The sequence below is a fragment of the Choloepus didactylus genome, chromosome 10 (genome assembly GCF_015220235.1).
Source record: "Choloepus didactylus isolate mChoDid1 chromosome 10, mChoDid1.pri, whole genome shotgun sequence".
In the NCBI taxonomy this organism is placed as follows: domain Eukaryota; kingdom Metazoa; phylum Chordata; class Mammalia; order Pilosa; family Megalonychidae; genus Choloepus; species Choloepus didactylus.
Window position 1 is genome coordinate 29,333,983 of NC_051316.1, and position 23,635 is coordinate 29,357,617.

General features: G+C 41.0%; 1 protein-coding gene across 3 annotated transcripts in view; it reads right to left on the reverse strand.

The window, feature by feature from the left end:
* The window catches only part of SLC28A3 (solute carrier family 28 member 3), a 73,408-nt gene extending 52,764 nt beyond the window's left edge, over positions 1-20,644 (reverse strand). For all 3 annotated transcript variants that reach the window (XR_005210600.1, XM_037796852.1, XM_037796851.1), the window contains exons 1-2: positions 20,556-20,644; positions 15,710-15,844 (exon numbers count right to left, since the gene is read on the reverse strand). Coding sequence is in view for 2 of the 3 variants with exons in the window: in XM_037796852.1 (XP_037652780.1) it covers positions 15,710-15,796 (87 nt within the window). In the remaining variant the exon portion in view is untranslated. The remainder of the gene's footprint in view (positions 1-15,709; positions 15,845-20,555) is intronic.
* Between the last annotated feature and the right edge of the window lie 2,991 nt (positions 20,645-23,635).

Here is a 23,635-nt window from a genome sequence, read left to right on the forward strand (position 1 = left end):
AAGCTGTGAATGATTTGGGGGACAATTGGGAAATTGAAACCTGAGCTATACTGGACGATATTGAATCAATGTTAATTTTCTTGGTTGTAATATGGAAGAATTGGCCCGTTTTTGAAGATGAATCCAAAAGGAACTCCAGAGTGGTGCATTAACAAGAGCAAAATTGTGTGTGTGGGTATGTGTGCATGTGTGGACTATAGTGTGGTCTACTCTTATTTCACAGTAGTTCACCAAATCTGGGGATAAGACCAAAAGACCAAAAGCCCAGAGTTAAATTTCTCAAAAAGCCCTTAAAAAATAAATTCTTTTTTACATAGAGTTTCCAGAGCCTTGAGCTAGCTAAAAGTCATATAAACATAGAATTTCCCACTATGTCTCCCACAACTCTTATCAGTTCCTTTGCTGCTGCTGCTGGGTTGTTTTTTACTCTCATTGTAGCTTTTGATATTTGTGTGCGAGAGGTGTAATTATTTCAGCCTGGTTTTAATCACCTGTTATTGTTTCTTGCCTCTGACTTTGACTGATTTTGTGCAAAGGAAGACACTCCCTTACGAACTTCTACTCATTTGGGAGGGAGAGGATCAGAGAAGTCTAAAGAAACCCACGGAGAAGCCAACCCTGAATCCAATGCAATGTGTCAATGGCTTGGACTCCTTAAAAAGCACAGATGTCTGTGCTTTCCCACACTATATGACTTACCCCCTTCTTCCCTTGATTCTACAATATTTGCACCTTTATCAAAGCCTAGAATTCATAGGTAAGCATTCTTTCTCTCTCCTCTCATTAATAACTAATTATCTTGAAAGAGCTACCTGCAAGTACTGGCTCTATTTCCTTGTCTCAATGTCACATCTTCAATCCATTTCTATCAGCTTCCATTCCTACCGCTCCATGGAAATCACCCTTGCCAAGGTCATAAATGGTCATGAATGTCCCCAAATCCAGTATTCATCATATCCAGCAGAATACTTTCTCCCTAAAATATTCTGTCCTGACTTCCGGAATACCATACTTGGCTAGTTTCCTCCTACTCCCCAACTGCCATATCATATTTTTCTACTCAACCTTAATGATAAGTACAGCTCTCTGAGGTTCTGTTCTCATTTTTATTCATCCCTCCAACAAACTCTCTCATTGCCTACTATGGGCTATATCCCATGCTGGTTACTGGGATTGTCTATATGCTCCCTGCTGTCATGGTGCATAGAAGAAAACAAGCTGTCAGCAGCAAATTATACAATTGATTATTTACAGTTGTAATAAGAGGCTATTAAACATTTCCAGGTGCTACTTCTACATGTTAACTGGAACGAAACTAGTTGTGTCTGAAATTCCAAACATGTGACCCATTTTGTCATGTGGGAACTGGAAATGTTCTAGCAAAACTTCCTACAGTTGAGAAAAAGTAAACAAGGATATAATCCCTTTGACTCTATCGATTGAAACTAAGATCCTTCATAGTCACATGTCCTTCTCTGAGCTGTTTCTAATAAGCAAATACCTAGTATGTCTGAAGGGATCAACATTCAGACTGCAAGCTGATTATAGATTGTTTGTTTTTAAATATTTTCTCCCTGGGTCCTCTAGGCCAGGGCAGTAGTGAGGCAGTTAGATAGGGAAGGAGAGGGGGAGGAAGTGACCCTAAAACCCAGAACAAGTTCTTTCTGGCACGTGCACACCTGGCCCTCACTCAGGTTGGCCCGAAAAGAATCAATGATGGTTGCTGATGTCCTCACAGATATGTGGGACTGGTGGTTTGATAGGCTGAGCCATCTACTACGGGAGTTGCCCTTGGGAAGACTGTGGCTGCAAAGGAGAGGCTAGGCCTCCCTATAATTGTGCCTAAGAGCCTCCTCCCGAATGCCTCTTTGTTGCTCAGATGTGGCCCTCTCTCTCTAGCTAAGCCAACTAGGCAGGTGAAATCACTGCCCTCCCTGCTACATGGGATCGGACACCCAAGGGAGTAAATATCCCTGGCAATGTGGAATATGACTCCTGGGAGGAATGTAGACCTGGCATCGTGGGATGGAGAACATCTTCTTGACCAAAAAGGGGATGTGAAATGAAATGAAATAAGTTTCAGTGGCTGAGAGATTCCAAAAGGAGCTGAGAGTCACTCTGGTGGGCACTCTTACGCACAATATAGACAACCCTTTTTAGGCTCTCATGAATCGGAATAGCTAGCAGTAAATACCTGAAACTATCAAACTACAACCCAGATCCCATGAATCTTGAAGACAATTGCATAAAAATGTAGCTTATGAGGGGTGACAACGTGATTGGGAAAGCCATATGGACCACACTCCTGTTTGTCCAGTGTATGGATGGATGAGTAGAAAAATAGGGGCAAAAAAAAAAAAAAGGCACTCAGTGTTCTTTTTCGCTTTAATTGTTCTTTTTCACTTCAATTTTTATTCTTATTATTTTTATGTGTGTGGTAATGAAAATGTTCAAAAATTAATTTTGGTGATGAACGCACAACTATATAATGGTGCTGTGAACAACTGATTGTACGCTTTGTATGACTGCATGGTATGGGAATATAGCTCAATAAAATTGAATTAAAAAAAAAAAGAATCAATGAAAAGTGCAGCACATCAATCCCTTATTAGCCCACCCAGAGGGGGAAGGGCCCCTCCAAGTCCCTTTAATGCAACGATCCTGACCTCAGAGGGCTTCCCCTCCTTTGGAGAACACCCAGACTCACTCCCTTTGAGCGTGTACTTTTGCTGTGCATTAAACTTTTTGGCTATACACACTGACTTGCCCTTGGATTCTTTGACTGTACACACTGACTAGTCCTTGAATCTTTTCCTGCAGCTGAATCAAGAACCTCACAGTGCCAGCCCCTGGTTGAGGTCTTGACCTCTCCAAGAACTCCCGGGGCTCTCCGGCATCAGTAGGAAGCCATTTTTATTTTTTTATTTTTTTCTGTAGGACTCCTGATCCTCAGTCAAAATCTGCGGGATTAAGAAACATTATCTACGATATAGTATTTATAGCTTACAATGGATGTCATTAATGATACCTTCATCTTATAACGTCATCTTGGAATATCTCCACTAGGCCCTAAGCTATTCAAAATCATGTTTTGCTTTTGCAGTCTCTGGTTTATACAGCGGATACCACAACTTGGGACCTTCTTTGGCAAGTCCAGTGAAGTGGGCCTGTGCTTTAGCCATTCTCCAGCCCTGCTTATGCAAAGGCATATTTTATGCCACAGTCTGAGTCACTTGCAGGATGAGGCCCTGGTCAGCAGTGCTCTTTTGGAGAGTTATGGTCACTTCCTCCTAAGTGCTCCCCTGCTCTTGATTAGATTGTGAGAGGGCAGTTGTTAATGAGGCATTAAAAGAGGTAACCGTATATGATGATACTATGAACAACTGATTGTACACTTTGGAGGATTGTATGTTATGTGAATATATCTCAATAAAATTGCATAAAAAAAGAGAGGCAACTGTGCTATAGAACAGGCATTTGGATTTCATTTCGGGGAGAAAAACTGTCGAAGGTCACCGTGGCCACCAAGCCCTCTTTCCAAAGAGTACTGACTAAATAAACATAAATTAATTAGAAATGCATGGCATAAATTTGCAGCATTTACAATTTTTAAAATGCAGTTGATTAAACCAGAAATGGATTGGAATGAACCAAAATGTCTGAAAATGGCTTTCAAGTCCTTTGATGAAACATAAGCCATTGAAAGCAGGGGTCTCCCCCACTTCTGGCAGGCACCTAAGGGCTTCAAGGTTTCCATTTCACTGACATGATGATGACTCAAACCTGTGTGTCAGCAACCCCAGGTCCTCTTCCCTAAGTTTTACATCAGTGGATTCCAGTACTTGCTGTAGGAAGAGGCCAGTTTCACACCTGTGTTTCAAAATTTGGTTGGGCCTGCACCAAACTAACATCCCTAGTTAAAGGATTTAATTAATAATAGTTGATATTTGAGCATTTGCAAGGAGTCAGTGATTCATGTGGCTTTTTTCACACCTGTTTTATGATATAGGGTATTAGCATTCCTATTTTTGCATGAGGGAACAGGAGCCAAGGGGTTAGGCAATCTGACTGAAAGCCTTAACTTTTAACCTGAAGAATCTGTTTTGCCTTCCTCGTAATGACTCAAGTATAAAGCCTTAGCTGGACACTCCACGTCTTGCTGCCAGAGACCCCCAGCTGGCCTCTTTCAGAAGCTCAACGCTTTCCTCCCTCTCCCATTTCCTCCTTAACAGGGGACTACTTGTTCTCTCCAGCCAAGGTCTAGGTCACATACAGTGCAGTCTGCACTTGGAGCAGTACAGGCCTCCTCGGCTATTGCACTTCTTTCCCTTCCTTCTTCTCTGAGCTAAAGACCTTATGCTCTGCGGGGGAACAAGGAAGTGGCAATGCAGGCCAGCAGGAAGCCTAACCTATTTTTGTTGGCAGTGTGGGCTCCTTTGTCTCTATCTCCCTGCCTTGCTGGGCCCAACATGCCTTTGCTACCCACCCTCTTTATCTGTGTGGATCTGGCCCTCAATTAAGCAATTTTTTAGTTTCAAACCTCCTTGGCTGCTGCACACATAAGGATGACCGCTCTCTAGCCAACTTCCTTCTTGCAAATGTTACTGAGCCAACGGGCTCTCTGGTAGATGGGAAACTCAGGGCTCAGTAACTTGAATTAGGAGGAAAAAAAAAAAAAAAAAAAAAAAAAAAAAAAAAATATATATATATATATGCAGAGCTGTAAAGGGATATAATTGAAAGGAGGGACATTGGCAGGGAAGCAGGACCCATTGGTGTTTGTACATTGCATATGTGCTTCCTTCCATTGGATTGTTAGCTTCTGGAGAATAGAACAGGGTCCTGTTCCTCTTTGCAGCGTTTATTAATTTAACACACAAGTATAGATGGAACTAACTGCAGACACACTCGCTTCCTGTCATTGGGAGGGGAAGTCTTGCTGAAGCTGTAGGGTATAAAGCTGAGATCCCGGGAGTAGGTGGGTTCCCTGGTAACAGGAAGGTGTGTGTAGATTGTGTTGCTGGGAGCTTCTGGGATGCTCCCAAAATTGGGCAGGTCAGGAAAGTAAAGCCACTGGATAGTCCCCAAAGGGAGCTGATACGTCTTCCTAGGCCCCCTGTGGGGTGGCTTTCTGTAGCCGGGCATTTTGGTGGAAAGAGCCTGTGCCTGACATGAGTTGTCTTCTGACCATGTGTGCTGGTTTGGATGTATTATGTCTCCCAAAATGCCATTATCTTTGATGCAGTCTTGCGTGGGCAGGAAACACATAGGTGTTGATTAGATCGTAATTCTTTGATTGAGTGTTTCCATGGAGATGTGACCCACACAACTGTAGGTGATAACTCTGATTAGATCATTTCCAAGGAGGCGTGGCTCTGCCCATTCAGCATGGGCCTTGATTAGTTTACCTGCACACTATATAAGCTCAGACAGAAGGAGCAAGCTTGCTACAGCCAAGAGGGACACTTTGAAGAATGCATAGGAGCTGAGAGAGGAGCTGCAGATGAGGAACAATTTGAAGACAGCTGTTGAAAGCAGATTTTTGCTCTGGAGAAGCTAAGAGAGGACAAACGCCCCAAGAGCAACTGGGAGTGACATTTTGGAGAGAAGCTGCAGCCTAGAGAGGACTGTCCTGGGAGAAAGCCATTTTGAAACCAGAACTTGGAGCAGATGCCAGCCACGTGCCTTCCCAGCTAACAGAGGTTTTCTGGACACCATTGGCCATCCTCCAGTGAAGGTAACCAATTGTTGATGCATTACCTTGGACACTTTATGGCCTTAACACTATAACTTTGTAACCAAATATACCCTCTTTTATAAAAGCCAATCCATTTCTGGTGTTTTGTATTCTGGCAGCACTAGCCAACTAGAACACCATGTTTCAAGGTTGAATTTATACGATTAATTTGAGTCACAACCCCTTACAATCTGGCTGGCAATTTTATTCTGGAATGTTCCTGAGGGTATAAAGATTTGATTTTAAATTTAATTTTTTTTTTTATTGGTTTTGGGTTCCTGAGACCAAGGTTCTGCAATCAGCAGAGGGCCTTGGAGTGAATTGTGAGAACTGTCCTCTCTTCCTATCTGTTTTTCTGTCTTCCTGATCACGCTTCTCGAACTTTCTCCAGGCCTTGACTCCCCCACATGATGTAATACAGAAAAAATAATAGTTCTTGACGTGGTAGCTTGGAGGAATTGCATCCATTGTACCCTACTGAATGGTTTCCTTCAACCTAGCACAGAGCAGGTGTTCGATATATTTATTGAATGAGTAAAAGAATGAGAGCCTATAAATGTTCATCTGGGATATTTGGAAGATGCTCCCCAAACCCCAGTCTAGGTGAGATCACCTTTTTATGTGAAGGGTAGCACTTTCCGCACACTGTGCTGTGCTAGTTTGCCATTGTTTAATTATCCTCACTGATCAAATGGTAGCTTTCTACTTCAAGCTCTTAGCTTATGCCTGGCACAACATCAGAGACTCAGTACATTTTTGTGGAATCAATTAATGGCTCTAGGAGGAAAAGAAGCAAACAAACTCCAGACTTACAGAACCAGAAGATAGAAAAGCACCTCAAGGAGTCTTGCCCTGCTTCCTGACTAAGCTGTTTCTGGTAATCATCTACTTTTTTCCTGGACACCCTTAACCAGGTGATTCATTCTTATCAAAGTCAGTATTTTTGTAACAAGCCTCTAACTTTATTTACTTCCAAAGAACAAAAAACATGCATATCATCTTTTTCCTTTTTAACTTCCTTTCAAAGGGGAAAAATTTAAACACACACACACACACACACACACACACACACACACCTGTAATTAGTCATGGCAAGGCTGTAAGTGACATTACCCAGCCTGTGTATGGAGTGGAATTAAATACCACCAAGGACCCATAATCCTGGCTTTGAGTGAAAATCATGATGCATTACATCTGCCTAAATCTGCAATCTGAAGACAGCATTTCAAACTTCTGTAGAAATCTAGAGACTTGGGGTCGTGCCCACAATAATCCTCTACACAAAACTCCAGACAACCCCACCTTTTCCCCCCAATTTGACAACTAACTGTTAGGCAAGCATCCAGAACCAGCTTCTCCATTCAACATCAACAGTGTCTGGATGGGGTGGGTCAGCAGGTACCACCAACCTCAATTTAAATTAAGGGACACTAGAGTAGAGGCTTTTGTAGTCAGTTGTGAAAATGAAACTAGAGCCTGGCCACCACTCTTGCCCTGTCTTCACTGAGACAAGAGCATTTTTCTGAAAACTTCTGCAGCACTTCCCTACCCCATGCTCCTGACAGTTGGCATGTGCTTGCAGGAATACACTGCCTTATGACCCAGTTGAAGCTGGTGGTCCCATGGATGACCCTGGGTTTCCGGTTATTACTGACATGACATCTGCACGGCAACCAGTTGGGCTTAGAGATGGATGAGAAACCAGGTCTTTCTCCATGCAGTTAATGTGTACAGCCACAGAAGAAACCTCATCGAGTCAGGTTGTCTCTTTGGGGACAGTCATTGTAGAAAAAGGGTATCCGTTCTCCCTCTTCTCCTTTCCTTTTCCTGAGACCATTAGATGTCTGAATTCTTTCCAAGTTTTGGTAAAAGGCCATAGTGATGTCTACAAGCCCTTGCTCTACTCCTGACTGATGACCCGGTATGTTTCACCCCAGGCCACTCTCACTCCTCGGAAACCAAAAATGTGGCCAGTGCCATTCATCATTTGATCACATAAATTCCCTTGTAACATGTCTAACTTTGCTGTTTAAATCCAAGGTTGTTAGTGATGTCAGCAGAAGTGAGAGAGTAAAGACAGCAACACTGACAAAATTGTCCAGAAACATTGTCAGAACTCTGGACATTAACTAAAGGCTTGCAGCAATCCAGGGAATGTTTATTCAAGAAGAATGGCTGAATCTCAGTAACAATGGTGAGCTTTGTGTGTTTTAAATTCCCCTAGTTCCACCCCCCTCTCCCAGAACCGTGATAGCCTCAAGGAAAACAAACAAACAAAAAACTCCCAAAAATCCCCCACAAAAAAACAGCCCCATAATCACAGTGAAAACCAGCAGGGGAGCACCTTTGGGAAGGGGAAGAAAGAGGTTGGAGCTCCTCCAAAGTCCAAACTCCATTATTTGAACAGTCTAGAAAATCCCATTCACAGGGCTTGTTATCTGACCTACTCAGAGCTAACCAAGTGCTTTTTCCCTGGGGGTTTGTTGAAAATAATCACAGTTGCCTGAGGTGGTTGAGGAAAACACGAAGCCAACAACCAAAAAAATTCAGGGGCTTGGTAAAGCTCTTGACATTCCCTGAAATTTAAAAGGCCACACACATGCCCAGGGCTGAGCTTATGCCCAGGAAAGACCTGAGGAGGCTGTAAACTCTCACATCTGGTTGACCTTAAGGCTCAAAAGAAGCAGGAAGTGAAGGCTAAACAGAGTTGCAATCTGCCTGCCTGAGAACCGAGCATGCCCCAAAATACATTCAGAGCCCCTCAGCAAAGACTGGTAGACTTACCGGTTTCAGGAATTCAAGGAAATCTCTGTCCAATCATTAGCTGACTACTAAACTAGTCAAATAGAGACTTCAGTGGTCACATATGAGAAGGAATACAATTAATTCAGGATAGTCACTAAGCAAACAGCAACATCAACAACAACAATAAGCAGAAACGACAAACCCTGGGAAAGGGGGATTATTTAAAATGTCCAATTTTCAACCAAAACTTATGAGACATGCAGGCAAAAAAAGCAGTCAATAGAAACTGTCCCTGGGGAAGTCTAGGTATTAAATTTACTAGACAAAGATTTTAAATCAGCTATTTTAAACATGTTCAAAGAACTGAAGGAAACAGTGCCTAAAGAACTAAAGGAAAGTATGAGAATGATATCTCACCAAATAAATAAATTAATATTATAAAAAGGAAAATAGAAATTCTGGCATTGAAAAGGACAACAATGAAATGAAAATTCACTAGAACTCAACAGCAGTTTTGAGCTGGCATAAGAATCAGTGAACTTGAAAAATAGGCCAATTGAGATTATGCAGTCTAAGGGACAGAGAAAAATAATGATGAATAACAGTGTCTAAGGACTGATGGGGCACCATAAATTATACCACATTATGTGTAATGGGGTTCCCAGAAGGAGAGGAAAGAAAGGAGCAAAAGAATATTTGATGAAATTGTGGCTGAACACAAGGAGACAAAATGGTAGTAGACATTTGCCAATCTTTTAACAGACAAAGGGCTTGTATCCTCAACTCTTAAAGAGCCCCTTCATATCTAAAGGGAAGTGTCAAAATTCAGTAGAGAAAATGGGCAAGACTTAACAGGTTTTTCATAAAATAGGCATCGAATGGACAAGAAACACATGAAAAGTTGCTTAAGCAACTTTTTTTTTAATAATCAGGAAAATGCAAATTGAAACCTCAATGATATACCACTATACACTCACTAGAATGGCTGAAATTAAAAGGACAGATAAATATTGGTGAGGATATGAAGCAACAGGAACTCACAATCTGCTGATGGGAGTATAAATTGGTAAAACCATTTAGGAAACCAGTATGGCATTATTACTAAAGTTGAAAACAAATATGTACATCCAGTGACCTAGCAATTCCACTCTTAAGTATAACTCCAGGATAAATTAATTCCCTGTGCACCAGGAGGCATGCACAGGAGAATTCAAAGTAGAAGCCCCAACAGCGACAAAGCAAATGTAAAGTGGATACATTGCAGAGTATTTATACTGTACATCAATGAAATTGAATGAACTCCAGTTACATCCCATAACATGGCTGAATCTTAGAAATATAAAGTTGAACAAAATAATTTGTGCAGCCTAATTCCTTATAAAAATTTTAAAATGAGCAAAGAATTCATATTATATCTATTTATAGAAAGTTAAAAAACAAGTGAAAGTGGTGCTTGGTGATTCATACTTAGTTAGTAAAGAATTAAGAAAAGCAAGGAGGTAATGCATAAGGTTAGGACAGTGGTTACCTGTGGGGAGGGAGGTAGTTGTGACCTAGAATGTGTAGGGTTAGGGGTTCTGGGGGAAGGGCAATGTCCTATTTCTTGACTGGGGTGGCAGTTGTATGTGTTCACATTATAATAAGTTGGACATTTGGCTTTATGTGTTTTTTTGTATATTTCACAATGAAAACGATTTTCATTTTCGATGTAAAAAAATCACACTCCCTGCCTCAACCTTGACTTCGCCTCTTCCGAGTACTTCTTTTAGCCCCTCTCCTCCCTGCCATAGGAATGTTCATTCTGTCCGCATTTTCTCCAGTCTCTTAACTTCCATTCATAACACAAACTTCTCCCTGCCCACCCACTCCGCCCCCAGGGTCAGTGATCATGGCAAATCAGACGAACTCATGGTCCTCTTAGATGGGCTTCTTTGTAGTCTTTCCTCTGACCCTGTAGCCTTTTCTCCTTGGCTTCTCCAGACCCTTCCCTCTCCTGGTTCTGCTCCTCTTTCTCTAGCTGTGACCCTCTGACTCCTCTACCTCTCCAGGCCTCCAACCCTAGTGTTTCCCAGTTTTCATACCATGGTGATCCTACCCAGGCCCCGGCTCATCTCTGTATTAATCCCCAAATTTATGAACCTCTTCTACTTTCCAGCTACAGCTATGCTACAAGCTTCCTACTTCATCTCTACCTTTATTAAGATGTTTGGAATCACCTTACCTTCCACAAGTTCAGACTGAACTCATCCTCTTCCTTGCTCTTAGCCTAATCCTAGTTTCCCATCTAGGTAAATGGAAATCACTATCAAGCCAATATCCGAAGCTAGAGACACTGAATCCCCAATCTCCTTAACCTGCCCCAGCACCAAGAGCTACCATTATTATGTTCCTACTGTGTGTCAGGCACTTTTTCCCCTGGATATATTAGCTCATTTAATTCTCCTAACAACCCCAGGTAGGTACTCTTATCATCTTCTCTTGAGGAAGAGAACACTGAGGCATCAAGTCACCCAGATGGGCTAGACTCTTACATACTCCCACTCTGAGGTCCTGCCAATTCTTCTGCAGAGATACCTCCACACCGGACACATCACCACTAGCCTAGTCCCAATTATTATACTAACCTCCCAACTGATGGTCCACCCATACCCAAATCTCTCCATGTTAGTCTACCTTCAATGGGGCCACCCAAGTGATCTTAAATTTTAAGACTAATCATTTGACAGTCACTCTACATTCTGATTCCTTCTCAAATGCCCCTTCATATACAGGAAAGCCACATGACCTGGGCTAGCACAACTCCTTTCCCTACAACCTCTGTCAGGGCACAGAGTTCTCTTTGTCTGCAATGCTCAGCTTCACCCCTCCCCTGCTCTGACTTGAAAACCCTGCTCATAATTGTGCCTAGGAGCCTCCTCCTGAATGCCTCTTTGTTGCTCAGATGTGGCCCTCTCTCTCTAGCTAAGCCAACTTGAAAGGTGAAATCACTGCCCTCCCCACTACGTGGGATCTGACACCCAGGGGAGTGAATCTCCCTGGCAACGTGGAATATGACTCCCGGGGAGGAATGTAGACCTGGCATCGTGGGACGGAGAACATCTTCTTGACCAAAAGGGGGATGTGAAATGAAATGAAATAAGCTTCAGTGACAGAGAGATTCCAAAAGGAGCCGAGAGTTCACTCTGGTGGGCACTCTTATGCACAATATAGACAAAGCTTTTTAGGTTCTAATGAATTGGGGTAGCTGGTGGTGGATACCTGAAACTATCAAACTACAACCCAGAACCCATTAATCTTGAAGACGATTGTATAAAAATGTAGCTTATGAGGGGTGACAATGTGATTGGGAAAGCCATATGGACCACACTCCCGTTTGTCCAGTGTATGTATGGATGAGTAGAAAAATGGGGGGAAAAAAAAAGGCACCCAGTGTTCTTTTTTACTTTAATTGTTCTTTTCCACCTTAATTTTTATTCTTATTATTTTTGTGTGTGTGGTAATGAAAATGTTCAAAAATTAATTTTGGTGATGAATGCACAACTATATAATGGTACTGTAAACAATTGAATGTACACTTTGTTTTGTATGACTGCATGGTATGTGAATATATCTCAATAAAATGAATTAAAGAAAAAAAGAATATACAGAAAAGGACAGGAAAATCAGCCATGTTCATGGTGGAGGGCCTGCAATATGGAAAAGGTAAAGATTAAGAGAACTGAGGTTTGAATATGTGCCTCCCCTCTTGGAGCAAAGACAAATAAAGCCATTCCACAGTGGCCAGCTACAGGGCTGGGCCAAGTTGCCACGATTGTACTTCTGCCAATCAGATGTTCAAATGCTGACTCTGAAGCATGTGGGTGCTTGAAACCTACCTAATGGCGGGCATGATTTGATTGTGCGTTATCTAATTGCCAGCTGCTGAGTGGGTTTTTATAATAGACAACAATAATTACCTCAGTTAGTTTTCATTTTTATTTTTTATTTTTAGCATAACTGCTCTTGCTGCTAATTGTTAAAGATGAAATTGGCACTTTACTAGGGTGTCTTTCACAGTACAATAGTTACTACAGGTCAAAAGCATTGGGCTTGTGTTGACTCTTTCAGATTTTGCTTTTTTTGCCAGCGTCAGAATACCACAAAGAAAGGAAATTTCATGGAGGTTTCCCCAAAAGAATTATGATTTGCAGTAGCACCAATTTATCATCCAAGAGACCAGTTCATAAAATAAAAATGTAATAAAACTTAATGGGGAATGATTGTTTCTCATCCCTCCACACAGCTCTTATTAACATTAATGGGAATTGTACATGCGTTTGGAAAAGGGAGGATGCCCCATATTTCCAAAGGCTCTATATTTAGAACAATTCAATGAGAGGGTCTCTTATGCTTTATCCAAGCGCAGTATGGAATAAAGGGAGAGACACAGGGCCCCATTTTAGAGAGTGCTTTGGTTTTTGTTGAGCTAATTTGATTTCATTCCTGTTCATAAATGTGAAGATCTAGCAGGGGAGCCGTGAGTCACAGAGAGGAGGGTGCTGTTCTACTACTAAAGCCTAATGCACTCTAAATAAGTTCACTTATAAGAACAATTTCAAAATACAGCCTTGTTCTCCCTATAATTGTGCCTAAGAGCCTCCTCCTGAATGCCTCTTTGTTGCTCAGATGTGGCCCTCTCTCTCTAGCTAAGCCAACTTGAAAGGTGAAATCACTGCCCTCCCCACTATGTGGGATCAGACACCAGGGGAGTGAATCTCCCTGGCAACGTGGAATATGACTCCCGGGGAGGAATGTAGACCTGGCATCGTGGGATGGAGAACATCTTCTTGACCAAAGGGGGGATGTGAAAGGAAATGAAATAAGCTTCAGTGGCAGAGAGAATCCAAAAGGAGCCGAGAGGTCACTCTGGTGGGCACTCTTACGCACACTTTAGACAACCCTTTTTAGGTTCTAAAGAATTGGGGTAGCTGGTGGTGGATACCTGAAACTATGAAACTACAACCCAGAACCCATGAATCTCGAAGACAATTGTATAAAAACGTAGCTTATGAGGGGTGACAATGGGATTGGGAAAGCCATAAGGACCACACTCCATTTTGTCTAGTTTATGGATGGATGAGTAGAAAAACAGGGGAAGGAAACAAATAAACAAACAGACAAAGGTACCCAGTGTTCTTTTTTACTTCAATTGCTCTTTTTCACTTTAATTATTATTCTTGTTATTTTTGTGTGCGTGCTAATGAAGGTGTCAGGGATTGATTTAGGTGATGAATGTACAACTATGTAATGGTACTGTGAACAATCGAATGTACGATTTGTTTTGTATGACTGCGTGGTATGTGAATATATCTCAATAAAATGAAGATTGAAAAAAAAAATACAGCCTTGTAAAATGAATCTTATTTCTTCTTAATTTAGTATTCCACATGGTCTATTTTACTCTATGCCCAACTCTGACAATACTGAAAAACATCTCAGAGGGGAAAAAAAGTAATGATTTTTTTGCTAATTGAATCAGACTTAAGTCTCTCTGGAAGTGTTGCAATTGCCCTGAGCAACTGCTTTTCCTCACTTTATGTGTGTTGTCCATAAGGTTGTATGTGTTGAACATGTAACACACTTAAGTGTATTTTTTCTAATTAAAAAATATATATATATCTCAAAAAAAAAAAGAAAACCCTGCTCATCTTTTACGCCCTAACTCAAGTTCCCTCTGCCTTCACAGGTTCCCGAGTCGACCCTGCTCAATCTACACATTTATTTGCACCGTACTTGGTGCAAACATCCATGAGTTCGTTTTTTTTTACAACCCAATATATTGTAATAGCCTGTTTGTTTCTGCCTGCTCTGCTCCTTGAGGTGAAGAACAGGGTTTTATTCCTTCTTGAATTAATGTCAGTTCCTAGCAGTGCCTTTATCTGTGAGGCAGTTAATGATTTTGTTGAGTAAATAAATGTCGCTGGAAATTGTTAGAATGCACATCTCGGAAGGTATCACCCGGCTGCCCCTCGTTGGTGTTGGGGTGTGGTATTTTGCTGGTTTTGAGTCACGCTGCTTGATGATTGAGGCCTGGGGATGCTGTTGTTTTGATAGATGTGAAAGGGGGTCCCCAAAAGGGCTGTCAGTGGAATTGTGTCCTCCTCACTTCCCTCAAGCAGCCAGTGGCTGTGACACGGGCTCTTCTCCATTGCACCCCTTTATCTTGCTGTTATATTCATTTTGACTCTTTATCCAGTCCCATTTCTTCCATTCCTGGAATAATAGAGCCTTTACACTCCTTCCCTTCATTTAATCCTTAAAGCCCATGAGATGGTATGGTTTGTGAATACATCTCAGTAAAACTGAATTTAATTAAAACAAAAACAAAAACAAACCCACGAGATGGGTATCACTGATCGCTGTACAGACAACTCAACTGAGGCAAGAAAAGCCATAAGTCACTCGTGAGTGGGAGAGTCACGATTTGTGCCAAAGCCCCTTTACTTTCTTCGCCAGCACCTAACTCTTTTGTTTCCCAGAAGCCCGAGAGGTTGCTGACACGTGCACACGCAGCCTCTGCATCTTCTCCTGAGACCCCACACTGAGTGTCAGAGAAGCTAACACACCCAGGAATAGCCCTAAAGCCCCCTTGCAGACCCCCTCAGAACAGCCTGTGGTATTTGCCCAGCAACAGGCTTCCTTCCAGCTCGGCGGCACCCAGCCCTGGGCTGAGCAGCACTAATTACTCAGTGAAATTGGATTGATGATGACACGAGACTGGTTTGTATGACCCAGATGCTCTGGGCAGTCTCCCGGGTCAGGCTCCAAGGGCGTCAGACCCGGGATTGGGAGCGAGGAACCCCGGGGAGCTAACTCCATCTAGGATCTGGATTCTTCAGTTTCCCCCCTCTCCTTTTCCTCTCACTAGTTCTTTGGAAAGGTGCCCACAGGTAAATGCTGTACCCCACAATAAGCCCAAAACAAAAGGAAAAGGAAAAGCCAGTCGTGTTTCTAAGTGACGGGGCCAAGTCAGGAGCAAAACACGTTGGATTCAAAGAGACTTTTCAGGTTTGTCAACCCAAGAAGAGCCCAAGGAGGAAAAATAGGCTTAAGGCATGCCACTAAAAGTCCTATTATGTCCCAACAGCCCTACTGCTTTCATTCTGAAAGCTGCCAAGAGAGTGAGGAAAAGGCATTATTTCCATTCACTTGGTCTTAACAGAAAAATTAGATGAAACTCTGGCTCACCTGGAAAACACTGTTGCTGTGGCCCTCAGCTCCAGATGCTGTGACACTTGTCAGCTCCACGAGCTCCTGGCTTCTGGCTGGGCTCATGTTCACTCTCGATTCTTTTCAGATGTCTGGTCTAGAGGTCCCCTGTGCCTGTGAAAAAGAACACAGCCTCTGCTGATGTCAGAATGCCACCTGCCGTTGAAAGGAATGAGGAAGGAGAAGCTTCAGTCTGGAAGTTTCAACAACAAACTACTGAAGGATTTGGGCAGACACCTGGCTGGGGCAGGGCAGGTGAGGTGGGCAAGCAGGGTGGAGACTTCTAGTTACTTATGGCCCACTCCGGTCAGGTTCACCCACCTCATTCATTTTTCTCAAGAGTCCCCATTTTTGGCTTCCCATTTTCACTCATCAGGAGAACACAGAAAAGGACACTTTCTCTATATTCCTCAGTGAGATATATTTGTATATTTCCTTTGTGTGGCTGGGAATGGTGGTGGTGGTAGGGTCCGTGGCTGCTAAATATCCACCTACTGTGTGCCAGGTACATGCTAGCTACTTCATATATGATGGTCTTGTTTAGCTTCAAAACAGCCCTTATAGGGAAAATGGTGGTGGAAGAAAGTTAACGAATTGCTTCCAGAATCATTTAGCTAATAAAGGAAGAAGACGAGGTCAAATTTAGGTTTAACCCACCCATTAGGATGGCTACAATTAAAAATACCGATAATAACAAGTGTGGATGAGGATGTGGAGAAATTGGAACCCTCTTGCATAGCTTATGGGAGCGTAAAATGGTGTAGCCCCCTGTGGAAAACAGTTTGGCTGTTCCTCAAAAGGTTGAGCATAAAATTACCACATGACCCAGCAATCCCACTTCTAGGTGTATCCTCAAAAGAACTGAATGCAGGTATTCAAACAATTTCTTATATGCTGATGTTCATAGCAGCTCTAGTCACAATAGCCAAAAGGTGAAAACAACTCAAATGTCCATCAACTCATGGATCAACAAAATGCAATATATATATACAAAGGAATACTATTTAGTAATGAAAAGGAATTGAATTACTGATACATGCTACAACATGGATGAACTTTGAAAACATTATGCTAAGTGAAAGAAGAAGGACACAAAAGACTACAAATTGTATGATTCCATTTATCTAAAATGTCCAGAATAAGCAAATTCATAAAGACAGAGAGTAGATTAGTGGTTTGCCTGGGGCTAGGAGAGGAGGGAATGATGAGTGACCATTAATGGACATGGAGTTTCTTTTTTGAGTGATGAAAATGATCTGAAATTACATAGTGGTGATGGTTGTACAATGATGTGAATATATTAAAAAACACTGAATTGTACACTATGAAAGGGTGAATTTTATGGCATATAAATTATACCTTAAACTGTTCGTATTTTAAGGTTAGGTTTGATTGATTCCGAATCTTTTTCCTAACCTCCTTATCTACACACTGGGCTGCTTTTAAAAATCCAACCCAGAGAAATGAAGACATGCAGCAGATAAAGGGGAGGTGAACAACTGTTCTCTTAATAAAAAGATTGCTCACATTATGAAATTACTAGCTGTAGGATTCTTTAAAATAGGGAATTTCCCTAGTATATTTCAACTGAAGTATTATGTATCTATTAACATTATAACTTTGTGGCCTGTGTAGAAGCATGGAAAATGCTTATAAGAGAAAAGTTAGAATTAAAAAATTGAACATTGCACAGAGTGCACAAAAAACTGAAAGAAAATACCAAATATTACTAGTGGTTATTTCTGGGTTGTGGCTTTTATGGGTGCTTGTTATTTTCTCCTTCATACTTTTCTGGATTTTCTATAGAGCATGATTTACTTTTATTACCATGATATAGGCTGTATAGATATGATGATTCAGAGCCCACTGGAACCATTCTGCCTGGGTTCAAATGCTGGCTCTACCACTTGCTACAGGAGTCAGCAAACTACAACTTGGCAGCCAAATCCAGCCTGTCGCCCATTTTTATATGGCCCATGAGTGAAGAATGCTTTTTACATTTTTAAGCAGTTGAAAAAGTTAAAAGAATGTTTCATGACATGTGGAAGTTATACGAAATTCAAATTTCAGCGTCTGTCAGTGAAGTCTTATTGGAACACAGCTACGCCCATTCATGGCCTATTCCTTTATGTATTGTCTATGGCTCCTTTTGTGCTACAATGGTAGAGCTGAGTAATTGCAAGACGGCATGGCACAAAGCCGAAAACATTCACTGTGTGGCCCTTTTCTAAAAGTGTGCTGATCCCTGACTTGCTAGACATGTGAATTGGGGTGTTAATCTATTCTCTGTTCCTTAGATTCTTTATCTGCAGAGAGAGGATAATAGTACCCATTTTACAGGTTACTGAGATGATAAAATGAATTTATATATATATATATTTTAGGTACACACTTTCTACCTAAACCCAGGTACACCCATGGTTGAGCCCATAAGTGGCACATACAAAGGAAGGCATAAGCGCCCTTGTTTGACAGTGGATAAGGGAGACCCTCCCCAAATCTCCACCATATTGGCACTGTGGGAAAAACTCTCTCTGACCTGTCATTTACTTTGTGTTCCCAGACCCCTACTCCAAATCTTCACTACTTGCTTCCTTTATGCTCTAGCTGCTTAGTGATTTTTCCTGATGAAGAGACATGGGAATTTTCATTAGTTCTTCCCCATCAGTGCACCATGCTATAATAAGTAGTCACTGTGCGAGCAAAGGCAAACTATCTGATGAGATGCGATCAGAAGGGGTACAGATAAATGGAAAGCAGATAACGTGGGGAACTTAATGTAAAATTGTTGGAGGAAGAAACCCATTGCTGCAGGTAGATATAACCTTTATGAAGTCAAGACTCAATCTAGTTTAAGGGTATGGAGTTATCCTTAGCTTTCTGGAGGAAAAGACAAAAATCTTCAAGCTACCATTTCTGGTTATACTGGCAGAAACTTGACTCCAATGCCTGATTTCCTTGTGAATACTGTTATATGAACCTTTTAAAATGCAGAAGCCCAGTGTGTTTTCTCCCCCTTGGGTATGGACAGAGAAAAGTTTGGGACTCTGTATGGTGCGGATTAAAAGACAGTGACCTGCACCTTCCGCTTTTCAACTACACCAGCTGAAAGGACAATTTGAAACTTAATTAGAATAAATTGCACATGAGATCATGACACCAAAATACAAAATACAATTCTCTCATATCCAGAGAAGTTTTAACTTAAAACGCTATGTATTTGAAGCCTATGGTTAAGAGCTTTCAGAATTCACGAACATTTAGACTCTCTGATTGCAACATCAGAATTAATTTGATTTATGGGACTACCACTTAAAAAGATAGTACCTTGGTGGTAGTAATGGCTCATTTTGCCCAATTTGGAAATAGAAACTGTGATCAGAAAATGAGGTGAAAGGCCCCTTCGACTTTACAAGACTACACTGTAAATCATCTTCCAGTTGTATAAAATCATCATGTGGAAGGAATAGCTTCTGCCATTGTAGGGTCCCTCAAACTCAACTTTAACTTCAACATCGTGTGTAGTAACCAAATCACCCAGGCTTTTAAAGAGTTATAAAGACTGACAACCCAGAGACTGTAATGCACAACCTCATTAAATTAAAAAAAAAAAAAAAAATGAAAGCCCTCTACATTTCTAAAAATACAAAGGTAAAACAAATTTAATTGTATGGTTTTTCTTCCCTTCTGCATGTAGTACTATAGTGAGGCTACTATTTCTTTGGGTGACATTGTTTCCAAAAGAAGTAAAATGATTTTTTAAAAATTAAAAAAAAAAAGATGTCCTAGGTTGACCATGAAGTGGTATATATTGCAACACAACTTTTATCTGCTCCCTGCTATCCTTCCTCCACCCCCAAGAACATTTCACGTATTAACATTTGTCTATACATCTTGAAGTAGTTTAACAAATGAAAAATGTAATCCTATCGTTTACAAGGCTTCGTCTAATTAACTCCAGGTATTCAGGTTATCCAAGAGGCAAAAGCAATGAAAGTGTGTTCTTGACCTAGGAAATAGTTGGGTATTTGCTTTTCCAACTGAGTCACTCCTGCAGTTAATTTTACTTTTCAACTCCCCCAGTGCATGTCAGCTCCTAGGAAAGGCTAGCCAGAACACGGACAGGAACCACAGACTGGCCATAGAACCTGCCACCTGGGTAATAGCTAACTATGATAAAAACATTGTTTGGCCATCTCTATCACTTTAGTAAGAATTCTGGGAAGGATGATCTTGGCAACATGGGTATACCAATAAAGAAAGAAGGGAAGACCCCTAGTATCTGTTGAGCAATGCCATGTCAACAACTCTACAAATGAGGTATTAATATCCCCATTTCACAGATGAAAGGAGGCCAAGTGAGTTTTCCAAGAACACAACTAATGAGTGACAAAGCCACAATTTGAATCCATGCCTCTGAAACCTAGCCCTGCCAAGAGCCAAGTTCTGGAAAGAAATAAAGCCCAGAGAAAGCACAACTCAGTCAGTATCCCTCGGTGCTCATTCTATTAGTGGGGAGAGTTGGAACCTGAAACAGACCACAAGCAAGATAAGTGCATCAAAGGTTAATTAATAAAGAGGAAAATCCAGTGAGATGTCAGGAAAGTAGAGTTTAACTGATCCATATACTTTGAAATCCTCAAAATATTTGCAAATCCGTGTTTACTTGAGGTAACTCTTAAGAAGGCATGGACATCAGCATGCCATGCTGATTCCATTAAAAATGAATGCTTTAGAACTGCAAGCTACAGGAGAGTAACCACCTTAGCCTATGTTCTCTCCCCAGTGCTCGGTAAACAGGAAGAAAACTGAAATCTCTACTTACCCAGATGTCCCAGGAAACATGTGTGAGCTCCAAAACAAGTTGCTAGAGAGCAGACGTTCTCAAGAACCAGCTCTCTGCAGAACCAGGGCCTAGAGTGAAGCAACCAAAGAGCTTAGGATGCAAATTTTAAGGAGGCACTTGTTCACAGTGTTGCGGAAGTACAGGATCAGCCCCTGAGAGTGAGCACCTCCTTAAATTTTTCACCCTGGATGCCTATCTAGCTCATCCTACTCATGGGCCCAGCTAAGAAAAAATTCTTTGGGTTTGTTTCAGATGAGTATAACCAAGCAGTTAAGAGGGTGGGCCCTGGACTTTGCCAAGATTTTCCAATCCAGGCTTTGTCTCTTACTAACGAGCTGGAACCTTCAGCAAGTTGCTTACCTGTAACCTCTCTAAATGTCTGTGCTGGTCTGCAAGATGAGATGCTGTACTTATCTTAAGGCCCTGCTGTGGTAATACAGGGAGTGTCTGCAGCCATACATTCCAGACTATGGAAACTTGCTAGCAGATGCAAATTTAGAAAAGTCCTTGACAACGCTAGGGCTACATGTCTGGTAAGGTATGTTGCCACTGTACCTGGTCAGGGAAGGCTAACTAAAGGAGTAAAGAACATTGATTTGGGCTGGATTATAGTAATGGCAATATAATACTTGTGGATGAATAGACTTTCCAGGAAGCCCATTTTAGGGTCTGGGAAGCTATGCTTTCCAGACATAAAGATCCCCCCTTTGAATAGCAATGTGCAAAGAAAATGACTTATCTGAGTGGACAGCAGAAACCAGCGTTTCATACCTGCCTAGAACTATGTAGAAAGTTTCCCCAATTTGTATCAATAATGGAGCTAATAATAGCATTTGTGTGTGTGTGGGGGGGGGGGGGAGTTCCTTTGGTGGATCAGGTGGAGTTAATCTTGTATAATTTAAAGGTTCGTGAACTCAGCCTAAGACCTGAATACTTCAGGCTTCATTTCCTAAGCAACACAGTGCTGGCCATTTTGTAGTGGGAAACACTCTGTCCCTTTTCGGATGAGAAAACAGGATACAATTCATGAGAGATTAGTGAGTAGCTTTTGATAATCAGCTAAATAAGTCTGCTGTTGGGAAAAAGGACTGCAATCATGGGAAAGGAAAACACTCAGAAATATGTTTTCTTCACTATTTTGCAACTGTGGTGGCAAAAATGAGGAATGAAGGCTAAAACTAGTGGCTGAAGAAATTCGAAGAGGACAAGACCATTTGTGTAGCCTCTCAGAGTCCTCCCACAGATTACATATTAATAAAAGAAAGAAATAATAAGCACTTTATGTTGGAGAAATTTGGAAGACACTATCTTATCCCAATGATCACCCAAAAATGAGACAAAGTGACATCAATGTGCATCCTGATATGAAACACTGAGAAGAATACAACATCACTTCTGTGGCTTTTTGCCCAAAATGTATAACTTGAATTTAATCATGGAAATATTAGACCCAACTGAGGGATAGTTTTCGAAACAACCATCCTGCACTCTTCAAAATTATTAAGGACATGAAAGACAAAGAAGGTAGAGAGATGGCTCCTTATTAAAGGACATTAAAGATACATGACAAATAAATATAATGCATCATCTTGGACTGGATCCTAGACCAAGGGAAAAGTTTCTTAGAAAGGACAGTGTAGTCGTCCTATTAATAAAATTTGAGTTTTGGCAAAAGCAATAGTAATGTATAAATGTGAAATTTCCTGTTCTTGATAGTTGTATTGCGGTTACGTAAGAGAATATTCTTATGAAATTGGAGTATTCAGGGATAGAGGAGCATAATGTTTGCAATATACTCCAAAGTTGTTCAGAAAAAATATAATGCATGTGTGCAAGAGAAAACCAATAAAACAAATGGGGCAAAATGTTAATGGTTCTGTGAATATATCTCAATAATTTGCATTAAAAAGAGTAAATGGGAGCTTTTGTACTCTTCTTGCATATCAAATTGTATCAAAAGAAGAAGTTGCAAAAACAGATGTTTTCTGAGCTATTTGTATATGCAAATGTGTACATTTAGCATCTTTATCAATTATATATAGGGATAGTGAAATGGTTAATTTCATTAACCATGAATAGTGAACTGGTTAATTCTCTGAAATTATCTATTATCTCACATACTTTCCCCTATGTGGTTAAATGCAGATTCCATACAAATTTTATTATTTCAGTTCAGAATTGGCATGGATTTATTTAACAACAACAAAAACAAAAACTGCTATTGATGAGGGTTAAAATTTTGGTATAGAGGTTTCCTCTTATGTAACATATCTGTAAATGGGTAGTATTTGCCATGACTAGGTCAAGCCATATTGCTCAGAATTACAAAAATGCCAAGTAATTATCATTAACATAAAATTTAAAGACCTTAGGGATGCGCCCCAAATATCAGTTGTCCTTAATATTTGCTGAAGTCTAAAAGTAAATGTTTCAATCCCATCTTGAACACACTTATATTTCCAGCCTGAACTATCTCTACTCAGTTATTTCATTTTGGTTTCTATCAGAGGCAGCTTGTTGCAGTGTTGTGGCTCTCAAGCCAGGTGGTAGAAAATCTGGGAGTCACAGTATTATTTGGGATCAATGGGAAATGATGATATATTTAATTCTGTTCAATGCTTTTTGCTAAAAACAATTCAGTAGTAGAAAAGGAGTATGTCTCACTTAGGCACTGTAGCAACCACAATCACAAATACACAAATCCACATAATATCAAGCAAGGAAAACCCAGTTTCTGAGATTTTTCTGTTAATTTCATTTTGCTATCTATCATTTGCTTTGTTAGCATTCATTAGCATGATTCAAAACCAATAATTCTATACTTCCATTCAGTACAAATTTTAATTACTAAAATAAAAAAATAAAGAAACTCTATCCCCTGGCTTCCTCTTAGGGGGACTGTGTGTACTGAGATAGCGCCATCTTGTCCTTCTTGGAGGAACATGGCAGATCATCTGGCCCCCACCTCACCTTGTTAGTCTACTCTCTTCCTGGCTCACAAATCTTCCAGGCCCTCTGGACTCTGTTCTGGCCTCAGGACATTTTCACTGGACCTTGGT